The sequence below is a fragment of the Lipotes vexillifer genome, unplaced genomic scaffold (genome assembly GCF_000442215.2).
Source record: "Lipotes vexillifer unplaced genomic scaffold, Lipotes_vexillifer_v1.1 scaffold753, whole genome shotgun sequence".
Lineage (NCBI taxonomy): Eukaryota > Metazoa > Chordata > Mammalia > Artiodactyla > Lipotidae > Lipotes > Lipotes vexillifer.
The window spans coordinates 1,976,173-1,993,733 of record NW_006783618.1 but is presented as its reverse complement, the minus strand read 5'-3'; the positions used below and the strand labels follow the sequence as shown (position 1 = coordinate 1,993,733).

Sequence of the window (17,561 nt, the reverse complement as noted above, 5' to 3'; positions counted from 1 at the left end):
TCCCTACCACATGGCTGGTGCATGATTCTGCAAGATTATTATTGGCACTCAGTGCATGTTGCTGACTGACAGACACGTATTTCAGCCTGCAAGCCCCACAGGACGATAAATTGCCGCATGAAGTATGTCAGTTGGAAGGAGGAGAGGAGCTTACGTTGTTTAAAGGTTGACTATAGCCCCCTGTTAGATGCTTTCTCTTTATTCCTCAAAACAATCGCACAAGGTAGGCATTACTGTTTCCCCCTCACAGACAAGGAAGCTGTGCTATGCTCACAGCCTCTGCCTGACTCCAATATGGTAATTCACTGCAGTTCCCAAGGGATTCCTTTCCCTAAGTGCCAGGATAGATGCCCGTCTGAGTGGGGTGGCCTGGAGTCGTCCCACCTAAAGACAGGAGAAAGGACCAGCCAGCCAGCTTCTCTGTGCTCTCGATCCTGTGATTTATTTTGCTTTTTTTTTTTTTACAGGTGCAAAGCCCTTGTGGATGTGGGAGAGTCTGAGGTTGAGTTTTCATTACCCTCCTCTCCGCCTTGCCATCCATCCTGGCTCTGGGGTGGGGTATGGCCATTCCTCATCTTTCAGGAGAGCCAGAGGGGGTGGGGGGAAGATGTGGATGAGCTCTGAAAATAGCATCTTCCCTGCCCACCTCTCCTTCTGCACCGCTCTCCAGATGTGTGATGTTCTCAGCTTCGCGCTGCTGAGCAGTGCCCCAGGAAAGGTTTCCACACATTGGAGGGTGGCCAGTGGAGGGGGCTGGGTGGGCAACGGGGCAGCCAAAAGGAGAAATAGGGGAGGGGCCCGAGTCACCGCCCAGGCATCCACTCCCCGCCCCTGACAGGCCACATCAGCCAGGCAGGGAGATGCCGGCCCATCTTTCTGGCTCCTCAGGAGCTTGTGCCCAGACTCGGGAAGCCTCGAGGTGTGAGATGAACACAGTGGGCTTCCTCCCCTCCCTGTGGCCTCTGCCTCCACTGAGGCCCGGCCACTGCTCATTACCTGTCCCAGATGCAGGGCTGCGGCAGCCTCTGCTCACTCAGCTTCTGGACACCTCTCCTTCCTGTTGACACCTGATGACCCTTTGCAAGGTGCCATGCCAAGCCTCTCTCTGGGACCTCAGGCATTGTTAGTAGCTCTCAAGGAAGTAAAAGCTCAGCCCAGAGCCGCCCCCCCCCCTCCCCCAACCTGGAGCCCAGAGCACATTTTAGTCTTGTTGACCGGGAACTGGGTCTGTGAACCCTCTGCTAGACGTGCTGCTCCCTGGAGAGCACTGTATCGTGCTGGGGCTTGGCCGTTCCCGTCTCCCTGAATCTAGGCCTGTTAGCGTTCCATCTTCTCCCAGCTCAATGGAGCGTCTACAGGGACCGGAGAGATGCTTCCCTGACGACCCCTGTGGGCACAGCCCCTCCTCCTCTCTACGGCCCACCTCCTGCACTGAGAGTGACCTCCCAGGGGCGCTTGGCTGTGAGCTGACTTTTCTCCCCAACTGAACTGTAGGCTTCTGAGGGCAGGGCCCCTCCTTGCCGAAACCTATATCAAGGATGACGAACCCAGTGCCCCAGACACGGTGGCTTCTCAAGAGGCGAATACAGCTATAGCTTCCCTGTGGAAGCTATGCCAGGTGCTGTCACTCTAGGGAAGTGGACAGCCAGCTGGCCAATGACCATGTGCTATGCTAAGGAAGAGAGGAAGGGTCTGGAAAGCTTCTGAGGAAACAAAACCTTGGATCTATGCTAAGACCTGGAAGATGAGTTGGAGTTGGTGGGAAAAGGGGGCTGGGGCGGCTTGAGTTTTCCAGACTCTCTTTCTGTGTCTTATTTTAAAATTATTTTGAAAAGCTTATATGGGCTTATGGTCTTGAATTCCGAAGGTATGAAAGAACCCAAAAGGAGGAGCATGCGTCTTGCTCTCTCGCTCCTATGTTGGGAGTGAGGGGGCAGCCCCCTGTTGCCTGTACCTTCTAGAGATAGTCACACAGATACACACATGATTTTGCTCTTTTTTGGCTTGGCCTCTTGTCCCCTCTTTGCCATTCTTGCCACATGACTGTGGGTCCCTTGTTTCCCCAGGGACCTAGGGGTCCATTGTTCACTCTGCTCTACATGGCTTCACAGTGGCGGGCAGCCTCAGGAGCTAGCTAGGGTCCCAAGGGAGGGATCTGGGAGGGCTTCTTGGAGGTGGAAACTTAGATCTATGCTTTTCCAGGGACTCCCATCCCCCAGTGACTCATTCTTGGCAAGGACCAGCTCTCTGACTCCCAAGCATCCCCATCATCCCAAACCAGGAGTGCCTAGATGACCCAGTGAAACTGTGATGTCTCTGACCCCACAGATACAGCCCATAGCCCCCTGGCTCAGGGCCTTTAAATTGCTTTAAATCAGACCACCCTATGGACCTGCCCAGGGACAGTCCTGGGAAAAAGGGGCTGACACCCCCTCCCCATCAACTGAGGGTCCCCCTGTTTGCCCCCAGGGTTCCTAACCTGACCAATGTTCCTCCCTTTGGAAGACAGGGGCTTGTGTGTCTGCCTTAGATGGGCAGCCCTGACACCCAGGGGCTGTCCTACAGAGGGGCACCGTCCCGGCACATGGTGCAAGGGGTCACAGCAGGCCCAGCCCTCACCCACCTGATTTGTTCTTGTACTCAATGTCAAAGCCCGTGATGATGCTGTTCCCATCAAATCGCTGGGTCCAGCGCAGGTTCATGCTCCGGGCCTTCACCTCCCGGATCTCCAGCTCTGGGGGGTCGGGGGGTTCTGGGGGGTGGCAGGGGAAGGGGGCAGAAGTGAGGATGGCAGCAGAGAGCTTGGCCTCCTGCCGACCCCTACAGAGGACCAGGGATCTGCCCTGGGGGATCCGTGTCACCTGTGATCCACCCAAGGGCCCTGAGCCCTGGAGTTCAGGCAAGGCAGGAGGGGGTGAAGGGTGCCCGGCAGCAGGGCTCAGAGGCAGAGGGGGGCCTGCTCGGTTCCTGCTCTGCTCCCCTCTCTTCCTTAGCCCCTTTCCTACTTTCCCCCATGCAGAGCTCCCAACTTTTCCCAGCTTGACTTTCCCTTCCCACACCTCCTGCAGGGTCTGCGCCCACAAATCCAGGCCCCCCACTTCTGGGAGCAGCAGTATGCTCCACAGGGGCCGCAGCCATTGCAAACCTCGCCGTATGCAGTGTGCCTGGAAAGACCCTATCACCCCACTCTGGGCAGGAAGGAGGGTGGATGGAGCTTTTCCTCAGAGCTGTTTCTGGTCAGCCTCCGCTAGATGTGGGCGGTGTCCCTGCTCTTGAGGGGAGTTGGCAGTGAGCGCCGGGGTCCCAGGGGAAGGGGCTGGGGGCGTGGGGCAGGTGAGGTACCTTGCACCGTGAGTTGGATCAAGCCCCGGTCCTCCCCGTACGAGTTGATGGCATGGCAGCTGAAGAACACAGAGTCCCCACGGTCAGCAGGCTTGAGCTGGGAGGCAGCCAGCAGGGGCAGAGGGCAGCGGCAGGGAGAGAGGGAGGAATGGGGAGAGTCTTTTAGAGCTGGTCTGCTGAAGGGGGCCCATCTAGCCAGGGATCAGCAAGGCCACCTTCTTCTGGGAGGGGACCCACCAGGGGTTTGTCAAGGGCTCCTCTTTCCAGAAAGTTCAAAGGATGGAAGTGTGGAGGAGTCCCTGCAGGGAGGCCAGCTGAGGAGTTCCAAAAGAGGGAGGGGCTGAGGGGCGGGACCCAGGATAGAGGGAGGAGCTGAGAGGGTCCAGGAGGGAGGGAGAGGGTTGAGGGCATCCTGCGGGGAGGGAAGGAGGGGCTGGGGGTGTCCTGGGAGGGAGGGGCTGGGGATTCCACACATTTAAAGGTGATGAGTTGTCAGAAAGGGTATAGAGTGAGGTTCTAAGGCCGAGGTTGGTGGATGAAGGAGGGAAAAGGAGAGAGAGTTTTTGGGGTGGAGGAGGGGCTCCCAGACTCCCCATTCACCTCCTTTGGATACAGATGCAATAGCTGTGGGCTCCCCACTTTCTGAGACTGGGCAGTGGGTGCTCACCTTCAGCGTGGAGACCACTTCGTCGCCGTTGTCCTTGGTGGCGATGGCATACCGCATGACGCGGCCGGGGTCGATGACCGTGTCCCCCTTCTCCCAGCGGATGATGATGGGCCGCTCTCCCCGCGCCGTGCAGTTGAGCTCCTTGGCGTGGCCCTTGATGGCGATGGTGGTGTTGGGGTGGGAGGTGATCATGGCCGGGACTGGGGAGGGGAGGAGGCCCAGGAGGTCCCAGTGAGGGCGGGGGAGGCCAGCCCCGGGGAGAGCGCGTGCCCAGCGCCGAGGCCCCGCCCCCCGCTGCCCCTCCCCACAGAGCACCTCATGCCCAGCGAGAGGGTCTAGTAACGGTTGGGGGAGGGTACAGAAAACCCCACTGCCTGTCCCTTTCTCCCCAGCCCACCCACGACTGGGGCAGCCTCTCTCTTCACCAGGGGTTCTGATATTCCATGGACCCCTTTTCAGAATCTTTTAAAATGCGTAATATACATAAAATGACAAAGGAAACCAGATATGCTGAAGTAAGGTTATAGCAATATGAACATTCAAAAGCAAGCTTTCGCTACAGTATATCACATAATAGATGTTCTGTATTCCTCTTTATGAAATAAGATCTAGTGCTGGATCGTATTGGAACAATTTTGTAATAGTGATGAGCACAAATGGTATTTTGAGATATCTGCCGGGGCTGTGATATGAAAATACCTATCGGTCACAGTCACAGGTGCTGCTGCTGCTGTGGTTTGTTGCTTACGTTCCAAAAGAAGTACAAACTTTCAGTTACGTTAGTGAAAAAAGAAGTTAGTGAAACAAAATATGCCATATTTCATCCCAGCCCCAATTCACGGACCCCTTGAATTGGATCCGTGCACCTTTGGCGGGGAGGCCTGTGGACCCTGGGTTACACGCCTGGTGCCTCTGCTTTGTGCCCATGGCTCGAGCTCTCTCCACAGCGGTCAGCTGGTTTACCCCCTGCTTCTAGGCAGCAGGGCCCTCCCAGACAGCTGAGAAACTCTCCTGTTCTTCCAAACAAAATGCAGCAGGAAACCCTGGCTAGCAGCACCGTAGTTAAGAACCTTCAAGCCCACCAATAGGTTCCCCCATCCCCCGTCCCCCAACCAATGACCTGAGAAAACCGTCATGAAACAACCAAGGCCCCGGCTGGCCGTCAGGAGAGCCCGCCCACTGCCCTCACAAGAGGCATCTCAATCCCGACCCTCCTCCAGGCCTTAGCACCATGGGCAGCAGCAGGAGGAGGGTGGGGTAGAGGGAAAGATGGTCTCGGGCCAGTGACATCCTGTCCCCTTTTTCCCCCATCAACTCAACAAACATGCATCCAGCACCTATGCCATTACGCGGCATGGTGCCAGGCTTGGGGGAGACGGGGTCCTTCCCTCCTGGGAGGAGGGGGGAAGGGGAGGGGGAGGTAGGCACCTGTGCGAGCAACATGAAAATAAGGAAAATCGGATGAGTTTTTCAAGGAGGTATCGGGAGAAATTAATTTTGGCGGAGGAGTGTCAGGGAAGGCATCACCCAGCCATTCAACGAGCATTGATGGAGCACCTACTAGGTGCCAGACCTTATGCTGGGTTTTGGAACCAACAATGCGCAGGACAGACCCAATCTCAGGGAGCTTCGCTGTAGTGGTGAGAACAGACAACACAATAGCAGTTCCAGGAAAGATTGCTAAGCACTGTGCTAGGAGAAGTGCTCACCATCTGACGTGGCAGGATACACATGGGGAGAAAGGGTACCCTAAGCGGTGGAAACTGCTGGAGCAAAGGCTCAGAGGCAGCGATGTGCAGGGCAGATCCCAGAGAGATAAGAGATCTGATGCAGCTGGAGGACTGTCCTTGTCCTCGCCATTTCCTCACCACTTTCCTGGGAAACCTTGCCTCTTAGAGTACGGGTCCCCAGGGCTCTCGTCTCCAGAGGAGTGCCCATGAGCCATGCTGGAGTACACACATTAGGGGGCACCGTGGCTGACTGCAAGAATCAGACAGCATTTCCCACCCCCGCATTGCGGGAAGGACCCCTGCTCACACTGAGGTCTGCAGAGTAGAGAGCCACCCCCTCACTGGCCTGCTTGGGCCATGCGACAAGAGGATGCTCTGTCTTCTCTCTCTTTACACCCCACCCCCCCACCCCGGAGGCTCCCCTCTGGGGCACCGCATCCCTGCTCCACTTCTGTGGATGCCCCTTTCTTTCCCTCCTAGCATCCTCAGGATTTTTCTCCCCTCCAGTTTTGTTTTGTTTTGTTTTTGGCTGCCTGCTTGGCTTGCGGGATCTTAGTTCCCTGACCAGGGATTGAACCCGGGCCCCCTGCAGTGAGATCTCAGAGTCCTAACCACTGGACCACCAGGGAAGTCCCTCCCCTCCAGTTTTAAACACCTACTCAGACAACGTTCTTCCCAGCAAACTCTCCAGGGTCCTCTGACTTCTAAGGACAAATAAGCCTTTGGAGAAAGGAAGGAAGGCATGGAGCTGTAATAGTGTGACCTGAGATGCCAGTCAGAGGGTGAGGGGACATCTGGAATAGGTCTGGGGGATGAAGGGTGGTTTCTGGCATTCCCTGAAGTCACCATGCAACCAGCCACCTCCTCTGCCTTCTGTCACGTGGGACTGGATCCTGAGGGCAGCTCTGGCCCCTGGCCCCTGCACCAGCATCTCAGCACAATCCCCAGCCCCGGCTCATCATATAATGAAGCAGATAAATTTTATAATGCACGGCATCACACCAATATACAATAAAACGTGGAACACAAATAACAAGGTGCAAGTTATAATGAAGAAAAAGCCTGCAGTCAGAGACATGCGAGTATGAATTATTGACTAAGGTTTTACACTCTCAAGGATGTGCGGAGGAATATTTTTCTATCAAAGATTTGCATAATTCACTCGTATAAACCTGGGTGGAATACAGAGTAAGATTTTACATCAACAAGTCGGGCCTTGCATTGCAGAAGCCTCCATTTTTCCTGGAGGATTGAAATGCCGGGGTGTGGCGGGAGGGGCGCATGAGCTGTTTCTGCTCCCCGCAAAGTGAATGGTCAGAGACTGGGGCCTGCACCCTTGCTTGGCCTGAGCCCTGAGGCCTTCCTGGGGAAGAGGAGGCCTAGCTCTCAAGAGGCTGCCGCTGAAGCCACAGACGAGATGGGGGTGTTCATGCTGAGGGGGGTGTGTGTGCGCGTGCGTAAGCGAGCCCGCGCGTGTGAAGCGGGATGGGGGCAGGGTCAAGCCTCAGCGTAGGTCACAGGTCCAAAGAAGGAAGGGGAAATGATGAGTCTTTCTTTGGTAGGAGGACCTCAAGGCTCTGCACCAGAGTGAGAAACTGGCAGCTCATCCCTGTTTTGCTCTCCAGGTAGGGCTGTACCAGCCTGTCCAGGGCCTGTGTGTGAATTATAAAGGCACCCCTCTGGCTGGATGCAACATGGTGCTGGGAGCCACAGCTCGGCCAGTGGAGCAGGGACTGGGTTCCAGACTTTACTTGCCCCTTAGGCTATGTAACGTTGAGCAGTGCACAACCTGTGTATTCATACACGCCAGTCCCACCTCACGGGGTCTTCCCAATCAGGTTTGTTCAAAGAGACAGACACAGGGGCAACCAGAGACAACAGGGCCTCAAGAGCCCACTTGGTCCTTCAGCCCTGAGTATTAACCACAGCTGGGGCCAGGGGGTGGGCTCCCTTCACCACTGTTATGGCAGCAAACAGCATGCAGCAGAACCCGATGTTCTCCTCACAGCCCCGCAGCTCAGGGCAGGTTCAGGGGAGCTCATCTGTGAAGAAGATACTGCTTCTGTGGACCCCACCCAGCTTGAAGAGCTTGGGGGCTAGACGGACGTGTTTCTACCCAGCTATGTGGTCTTTAATACAGGCTACTTGACTTCTCCAAGCCTCAGGCTCATTATGGGTACTATTCCCACCCCAAGCATCTCACGCTCCTCTCCTGTTCCAAGAAAAGCATCAGATAAATACACACACACCTTAAGATGTTACTTGCCATCTATTTTACAGAATCACAGAGTCCTAGAGTTGCAGAGCCCACATAACGTTCAGCATAGTAGCTACTAGCCACACGCGGCTACTGGCCACTAGACAACGTGGCCAGTCCAAACTGAGACGTGCTGTGACTGTAAAGTACACACTGGATTTCAAAAACACAGGAAGAAAAAGAAAGAATTTAAAATAGCTCCTTAATAATTTTACGGTGATTACATGTTAATATTTTAGATATATTGGGTTACATAAAATATACTATCACAGTGAATCTCACCTGTTTCTTTTTACTTTCTTGAACATGTGACAACTAGATTTTAAATTACACAGGCGGCTTGCATTTTGTTTCTATTGAAGGGCACAGGTATAGATCATCTACACAGACCCTTCGTTTTACAAATGAAGAAACTGAGGCCACGCAGGGAAGTGATTTGGCCCGGTCATACTAATAAACAGCAGAACATCTTAAAAGTGGACAGATGGGAGAGGCGATACATAACATATGAAGCTCTAACACTAACGGTGGAAGGTGAACTGATGCCGGACAACTAGCGCCCAGGTCTTCAGAACATAGAGTGACAAGCTCCAGATTACTCGTGAAACATCATGTCTCGTTCTGGGCTCTCTACTTGATGGAGGACTTTGACAAGCTGGAGTGCGACCAGGAAGATGGACAGACTTCAAGCCATGCCATTTGAAGAGTGGCTGGAAACTGGGAGAGTGTAACTTACAGGGAGTTGGGTGGGACATGGCACAATAGCTCTTCAAAAGGGGGAAGGCAGACCTCCTGTTTGGCCTAAGAAGGAATTTTCCAGTAGTTTTGGCTGTTTAGGGAAAGGGCTGCGGTGGAGGCAGGGAGTTCTCCATACTAGACCACCTGGGCAGCGTGGAGGATTCCATGTCTTTGGGCCCTTGCGGGTGTCCGGGTCTCAGGAGAGAGGAAAGATGGTCTGGGGATCCGTCTCATTGTTATGGGAGGATTCTGTGAGCATACTCTTCTTGTGTATAGGGGTCTTCAGCCCCTCATCCTGGGCAAGCATCAGAGGACCTGCTTCCTCTTTTCTTCCTGCCCTACGCAGTCTGCCTGTCAATGCCAGAACAGGGGACCCTGTCACTGTGCCCCTGCCCCAGACCCTGTCCAGGCCTCCAAGATCCTGGTTGCCCTCCTGAGCCCACAGACCAGGGGCCTCCGCCCTCCTGGCTGCCGTACTTAACAAGGCAGCCCCCTAATAGAGGGGAGCCCAGGGCAGCATGTGCCCGCCCTGTCTGCTCTCCTCGTCCCTCCATCTCTCTCTTGCTTCTTGCTCTGGACCACAGTGTCGCTCTGCTTCACTGAATCACAGTGGTAAACATAGCTGAATCCTCACTGCACCGAGACCTGGCTGTGCTCCAGAGCACTTCCTGGGTTGAAGGCAGACCCCAAGAATTCCCTAGAGAGATGTTCGTGTGCGGTCACCCGCAGGAGCACAGATGCACGCGCGCACACACACACATGCACACACACACACGCACACACACACACGCACGCACACACACACACACACACAGAGGCAATGTCAAAAACACCCCCAACAGATGGTCACAAACACAGTCACCCTCACAGCCTACACTCTGACACCCGTACCGTAAACTCACACGTGGTGTCCTCATACAGATAGCCTGATGCAATTGTCAATTGCATGTCAATATCCTGATGTGACTGTCTAACACATATCTACTCACAGCCCTGCGTCACATAAGCGCACCCTCCCTCTACACTCCCACCCCCCCCACACACACACACACACACACACACACACACACACACACACACACACACACTTTTATGGTTACCTTTTACTGGGAACTTCCCCTGTACCATGTGCTGGCAGTCTCCTGGTACTTTACATGAATTAAGTCATGCGGCTCCAGCTCCAAAGCCTGGCTCCTGATGTATTTCTTAACCAAGCACCATGGCCTTCCTGTGCCCACAATGCCCCTGATGGAGCAGGCAGTCTGCTGGATGCCTTGGCCTCTTGGTTCATTGCTTACTGGCCTTCCCCCAAAACAGCCATGAGAAGTAAATCTTACTATCCCCACTTTTCAGATGAGGAAACTGAAGCTTCCAGAGGCAGTTTTCCCCTCTTTAAGCCTGTCCTACTGTCGGGGCTGGCCACCTCTGGCTGTCTGTCTGTCTGCCATGCATGCACAAAGAATCTGGCTTTGGGAAGTGGAATTTGGTTGTCAGCAGAACGCTGTGGCTTCTCTATGGTGGGCGGCCTCAGCAGGCCTCTCCCAGGGCAGGTGTCAGGGACTGCAGCTTTAGGGGAACGGGCAGGAGAGCCAGGGAGGGGGCGGGGACTGTATGCACAGGGGACTGTATGTTCTGCGTGACAAGTGCTAATAGCAGCCGCAAAGGCAACACAGTGCTCCAGTAGGACACAGGAGGCTTTAATGAGATACAACTTCTCTGCTTTCCTGCAGTGTAATTCAATTAACAGCCAGGGAAGCCTAATTTCTTTTTACAAAAGAGGGGTGCAGTAAGCGATTCCCTGGGGACTTGGGAGCAGGGAGGGGCTGGGCTTAAGGGCATCGAGGAGATCCAAGCGGGTGAGCTGCCCCTTAAGAACATAGCTCCTTCCAACACAGCTCCTTTAGGTGGGGAGGGTGGGCTCTTCCCTGGGGTCCTGTGGAAGGTCCTGGGGTGCGCTGGGCCAGTCTTCTTCAAAGCTTTACAACCCCGGTACTTGGTACAGCGCCGGCACTGCACATGGCCAAACTGGGGCACATTCTGGTCGAACCCCAAGGGGCTTCCTGATGACTCCCAGGGCCCTTCCCTGACACCCCATGTCACTGCAGATACCCCTCCTCTGGGCATCGAGTGTCCCTGGCATGGCACATGTCATACTGCAGTGTCCTTGGCTCTGACTGTGAGACTCCAGGGTAGGAGCATCCCTGTTCAGGACTTAGCATGTTTTTGTGGAAAGAAGGCAGGCTCCCCCAGTGCCCTGGGGCAGCCTGCCCTGGTCCACAGACTCACTCCAGGGCAGGGAGGAGCCTCGCTGGGCCTCTGGTTTGCAGGCCACAGCCTTATAGCCCTCCAGAATTCCCAGATTTCCTCCTCCTGGATCCAATGGAGCTTTATTGGCTGAAGCCACAGAGGGGAGAAAGGCACCAGCCTCCACAGTGGACTCACCCCCTCCTCTCGCTCCAGGGCCCTCCTGGGGCAGCAAGCCGAGGGGAGAGGAAATCAATTTCAGAAACAAGACAGTTGTCAGAATCCGATGTAACCGGTTCCTGTCTGTGAAATTACTCGCAGGCCGGCTCCTGTCACCCCCAGGTCCTGCCTGGACCAGCTGCTATTTACATTTTAATTTGATAAAATGTAAATTTTGAGAGGCTGATAGATTTTTAAAACACCACAAGACAGCTCTGCTTCCTCACTCCCCCGCCCCCACCTTCCCCGAGCATCCACAGACTTTCTGACCAACCCCCAGGATTGGGAATGGAGTTCTAGGGCCCCTAGACCCTGCCATGGGGATTATAAACTCTGCACCTACTCGGCCCCTCCTTTACCGCTCCAGCTTCCCTCTTCTCTGGGATCCCACCCATAAGCTGGGGTGGGCTGATCTTTGCAGTTTACAGAACACCAGAACATCCTTTATCAGGAGCTTCATGCCTGTTAAGGAGGTAGCCTGGGGGCTTTTAGCCCCCAGAGTATCAGTGAGGAAATGGAGGCTCAGAGAGGCTAAGTGTTTTGTCTAAAGTCACACAGCTGGTGAGCGGCAAGAAGCAGCAGCCCCAAGTCCCCTGACAATTCACCGGCGCCCTTTCCTCTGCTTTCATCCAGCCTTCTCCTTCTGCCTGGTGGACTATTCTCCCACCTTGGGCTTCATCCCAGAAGTAGGAAGCTGGGTGGGAATGACACGATGTGGAGGAATCCTGGGGGCAGTGCAGGAGGCTGAGAACTGGAGGGCTGGGCCCGTGGGGCAGGAGGCCAGTCCAGGGCCAGCTGGGGCTGGGGGCAGGAGTTAGGGGGGCGGTGAGTCGGGCCTTCTCTGTCTCTGTCCCCCTCCCTCTCTTCCGCCTGACTGACGATTGGAGCTCAGCTGGTGCTACTGACAGTCCCCGAGTCACCAGGGAGGGAAGATTCAGTTACGAATACCCAAAGGCGGAGAGCAGTGTGTGCAGGAAGGAGGACGTGGGAGAAGGCCATGAATGCCACCAGCTGTTGGGAGAGGCCTGATAAAATGGGAAAGAGGTGTGGGATGTCGCATTCCAAAAGGAAGCCTGGGGTACTTCTCAACCCCACTCGTGGGCACCAGTGTATGATAATCCTAGAAGTTCACATTATTGCAGGCTTACTATTTGTAGGCGCTATTCTGTATTCCTTTACATGCGGTAACTCATTTAATCCTCAGAACAACCCTGTTTTTATTCCCACTTTACAGATGGGGAAACTGAGGCTTAGAGAAGTAAACTGCCCAAGGCCACACAGCTAGTAGGCAGCAGAGCCAGGATTCAGGGCATCTGTGGTTTTAGCCATGATGTGACACTGGTCAGAGAAGGGCAGGAGGCAGGGGAGCAGAATGGGAGTGCAAAGAGTCCAGCTTCTCTGAAGAGAAATGCAGCCAAACTGGGGGTGAAGCAGATTGGTCTGGGAACCCGGACACCAAGGTGTTAGGCTGTTCTGCTCTTCCAGGTGGGGGGCCTGGGGGGAGGGGGTCGAGGAGCTTTTCACAGGGTCTGAGGGAAGAGCCCTAGTGCTGGATGACCCTCCTCTTCCATCCCCATTCAAGTGGATATCCCTCTGGTCCTCCCCCCGCCTCAGGCAGGACAACCTCAAGGCCGATAAGGTTGGAGGAAGGGCAGCAAAGTCAGGGTGTTTTTCACCAACCTTAAGGACAGGACTTGACTGTCTCAGGAAGTCCTTCTGAGAGTCTAACCGAAATCTCTCCAAGAGTCTCGTAGAGTTTTTTGCTAAAAAGGATGCTTTCTCTGGCATGCTAAAATGCTTTTCTGGATGTCCTCCTCCTTGCCTTTGGGGGAGGCTTTTCCAGGGGACAGCGTGTGCCCTGAAGGCTCTAGAGAGCTCTGCACACCACCTTGCCATGGGAGAAGGGAACCTCCCAGCTCAGAGGCTCTCATCTCCTTTTGTTTCCAAAAGGATTACAGGCACCCATCTGAGGTGAGTGGGCCCCTCCTTCCCCCCAACTCAGCCCACTCCCCTCCCTCCCTCCAAAGGCTTGTGTCTCTGCTCCTTGTTAACAAGATCCCGACAAGAAACGCAGCCCTGTTTGGCAGTGTGAGATAAGCTGCCACAAAGGGGCATTGTTGGCATCTGGGGTGGTTGCCTGGGGAGGGGCGGGGTGGGTGGGAGAAGCTCTTTTCGCTCAGCCCTGGCAGCCGCTCCAGGCTTCCCCTGGGGAAGGGCTGGTGTTGGGGGTGCCTCCTGGTGCCTGCTTTGTTTTTCCCTTCTTAAAGAGCCAGGGCCTAGCGTTGTTAATTTGATTGCACCCACTTCGGCTTCTTGTCTCCCCTGATTAGCCAAGCTCCACCTGAAGCATGAGATTAATTCAAATTGCATGGAAGCAATCAGCCTCGGCTCTGAGAGCTGGTGGGGAGGTGCCAGGGGACCCTAGCTGTCCACTGCCCGTGTACCTGGGGAGCAGAACTGACAAACAGTGTATGGGTGAAGGGGGTGGGATGTGGGTCAGGGACAACTGTGGGGCCTTTGAGACTTGGACTGCAGCCCTGTTTCTGCTGCACGGTGGGCCCAGCTGAGACCCTCAAACTCACCAGGTCTTGCTTTCTCCAGCCATAAAATGGACCAGTCAGTCCCTCTCTTGACTGCTTGCCAAGGAGCACAAGCACAGGGTCGGGGCCCGGGAGGTGGGGGTATTATTCTCACATGAGGGTGGGACTTGGCATTCCACCGCCTCTGGCCATCTACTCTGTCCAGAATCTCAGAAAAGTGATAGTAATAGTGAAAACAGCTAGTGTCTATTGAACGCTTATTATGTGCCATGCACCCTGGTTAATGCTTTACGTGAATTATTTCATTAAATCCACCCCCCACCCTAGGAGGTGGGTCGTGTTTTTATTCCCCTCTTAGAGATGGGAAAACACTCAACTCTGAAATGACCCTGAATATCAGAATCCTTTCAGAGACAAAAGGAGATACCACCATCTTTCTTTAATTACTTGGAAGGTAGTATTTAGGGGTCATTGCTGTGAATACCCTAGAGCTGGGGTCACCAAACTTTTTCTGCAAAGGACCCACAGTACATGTCTTAAGCTTCGCAGGCCATAGGTCTCTGTTTCAACGACTCAACTCAGTTGCTGTAGCTGGAAAGCAGCCATGGACAATAGGATACGAAGAATGGTGGTTGGCTGGATATGGCCCTTGGTCAGTTTGCTGACCACTGCTCTAGGGTTAGTGCACAGGAGAAGCTTGGCTTGTCGACTCTCAACAAAGAAGGAGTTTCTGTTAGGAGGCTGCTTGCATTCAGACAAGGGCAGTTGTAGGATACTGGAAAGGAGAGCACTTCAGCTTCCAGAGTTCTGGAAAGCATGCAGTTGTGGATAATAAATCACTGGGCTTGGGGATCGTCGTGGTTTGAATTGTGTCCCCCAGAAAGATATGCCCGGTCCTAGATCCTGGTACTAAGGCAGGAGATAGATGGGCCCCAGGCTGAACAGTTTCTCCCCTGTGGACAGAAACTCCATAATAGCAGAAACTCCATAAAAGCAGGATGATGGAGGAGGCTGGGCCCTGCCCAGATGGAAGATAAGAGACCACATATTCCTCATTCTTGAAATCAAGGAGACCTCCCCAACTACACATGCGCAGAAAGGCTCGGTGGAGGTCAAAAAGGGAGGGGGTGCCACCTCATAGTAAGTGATGCCAACTACCCATAGGCGTCTTCACTAGAATCCATCTTGGCTAAGAGATGCGCACGCACACAGGGGAGGAACCTGAGATAAACCAAATATGGACTCAGAACCAGGCAAAGCAAGATGACTGGCCAAAGGAAACCCAGAAGAAATGCCACATAAAAGGGATTTAAACTGCCACGAGTGAGTGACTCTCTCTCTAAGCCCGCCCATGTGTCTATCCACATGTACTGTACTCTTTTTTCCTCCTCATAAGCACTTTACTTGCTTCACTACTTTCCATCTCTGTGTGGAAATTCATCTTTTCATAGCTGACAGGCCAGGGCCTTGTCGCTGGCCACTGGTCCCTGGTGGTCTGGTGGCTAGGATTCAGCGCTCTCACTGCCGCTGCCCGACCTCAAGCTCTGGCTGGGAATCGAAATCCTGCTTCAAATTGCTGCAGGCCGAGGCCACACGAGATCAGGACCTGCGAATGTGACCTTATTTGGAAATAGGATCTTTGCAGATATAATTAAGATGTCTTACTGGAGTAGGATGGGCCCTTAGTCCAATATGACTGGTGTCCTTATAAGAAGGGGAAGGGAGACACACACAGAGGGAAGATGGTTTGAAGACACCCGGGGAGACAGAGGCAGAGACTGGACGGATGCATCTACAATCCAAGGGACGCCAAGGATCGCTGGCAGCCCCCAGAAGAGGCGAGAAAACATGTTCCCTGAGAGCCTGCGGAGAAAGCACAGCCCTGCTGGCACCTTGATTTGGGATTTCTAATCTCCCAGAACTGTGAGAGAATACAGTTCTGTTCTTTAAGCCACCCAGTTTGTGGTACTTTGTTACAGGGGCCCTAGGGAATGAATACACGGTTCCAGTGTGTGACAGAAATTCCCTGTGCAGGGTTTCCAGGAGGACAGCCACAGCCTGTCCCCATGGAGCTGGAGGGGGCTTCCTGAGGTGGGAGGTTGTGGGCTTTACCCTCTCTGCTCTGTGGGGAGCCCACCCCCGTTACACCCCCAGTGCCACGGACAGGCTGGCAGCAGGCGAGCAGCGGCAGGAGCGTGCCCAGGCCACAGTGCCCTTCCTCACAACTTCCACCCCAGCACCTGGCCCTGGGATGCACACCCGCTGCCCATGAGCAAGCGCATGAGTGCAAGCAGGAGAAAGTTTTCTCCGAATCTCGACTTTGCCAGGTCTCAAGTGTCCGTAGACCTGAGAGGCCCACGTGGGAGCCTGACAGCGTCCTGAGGACTGGGCGGGGATGGGGTCAGAGCTTGGGCCGCCAGGGAAAGCCCACCCGTGTCATCCTTCCTGGCCCAGGGTAGGACAGCTGTTAGTCACACAATGACTCCTGAGTCACCTGGCGAGGTGGGAGCTGTAGGGGTCATTGGGTCCAGCACACTCCTATGAGTAGAAATCCTGGCCAGAAAGGCTGCCAGGGTTCGGCTGCGTCAGGGCACCCCCAGCACGAAGCAAACATGTCATCTTTCCACTTCCATTTTTTTTTTTAAATAACCTGAGAAATATTTATTTATTTGGTTGCCCTGGGTCTTAGTTGCGGCTCACCAGCTCCTTAGTTGTGGCATGTGAACTCTTAGTTGTGGCACGCGTGCGGGATCTAGTTCCTGGACGAGGGATCGAACCCAGGCCCCCTGCATTGGGAGTGCAGAGTCTTAACCACTGTGCCACCAGGGAAGTCCCGCCACCTCCTTCATTTTTATTGGTGGCACCGTCATACTTATCCCTTAGCCTGGAGCCCTTGACTCTCCCCTATCCTTTTGCCTAGTCCATCATCCGGGCTGGCACCTGTTCCTTCTCAGTGACTCTTAGGCTCCCCCTTTGTCTCCATTCCCTGCTCAAGACCCGAGGAGCACATCCAGACTTCGGCGCCACTATCCATCCCCTCATCCCCAGCCCTCCTATCAGACGTCCTCCCCACCGCCTCCCACGCCTTCCACCTGCCCGCCCTCCTTTCTTCCCTTTGTCGATCCAAACCCTACCTATTCCTAAGGTTCCACCCAAGTCCTGCTCCTCTAGAAAGCTCTGTCTGACCATGTCTGTCCACACCGGGTTTTTCCTTCTCAAACCCAACACTGCACGTGTAACCCCAGACCTTTTTATTTTTTAAAAACAATTTTCCAGTCTGGATGATTTGTATTTATTAAAGTGAATTTAGCAAGATTTAAGTGTACAAAATCAATGCACACAAAAAAATGTGTTTTTTTCCTATTAGTATAAACAATCAGAAAATGAACCGGACCTTTTAGCACGCTATCTTGCCTCGCTTCGTGAAGGTTAGTGCCAGCTTCCTAACTAGTTTGTACGCACCCTGAGGGCAGGGGTGGTGACTTACTCTTGCTGTTTTCTCTTTCTCAGACCTTGAGGCCACGTTGGACACATAAGGGCTTCTCAGGAAGGACATGTTTATGGCTTGACCGATCCAATAATTTTTCCGCCCCTGCCATTCAGAGGGGCTTTGACCACAACTGGGGGCAGCAGTTCTGGGCTCCCCACTTACGGCAGGGTCTGGAGGCACTAATGTAGCTCTTGGCCTGTCTGCATTTTCTTATCTAGGAAACTGAGGCACCCAGTGATAGCCCTGACTCCCCTGTGCCTCGAAATTACTGGCACATTTTCCTTGGTTGGCAAGTACAATGAGTATAATTTTGTTATTACAAATTTTGTTATTA

The 17,561-nt window shown here is 54.1% G+C and overlaps 1 protein-coding gene across 1 annotated transcript in view; it reads right to left on the bottom strand.

The window, feature by feature from the left end:
* DSCAML1 (DS cell adhesion molecule like 1) overlaps positions 1-17,561 on the bottom strand; it is a 352,214-nt gene that overhangs the window by 49,890 nt on the left and 284,763 nt on the right. The window contains exons 12-14 of the mRNA XM_007456333.1: positions 4,010-4,209; positions 3,343-3,439; positions 2,624-2,752 (exon numbers count right to left, since the gene is read on the bottom strand). Of these exons, the coding sequence (XP_007456395.1) occupies positions 2,624-2,752; positions 3,343-3,439; positions 4,010-4,209 (426 nt within the window). The remainder of the gene's footprint in view (positions 1-2,623; positions 2,753-3,342; positions 3,440-4,009; positions 4,210-17,561) is intronic.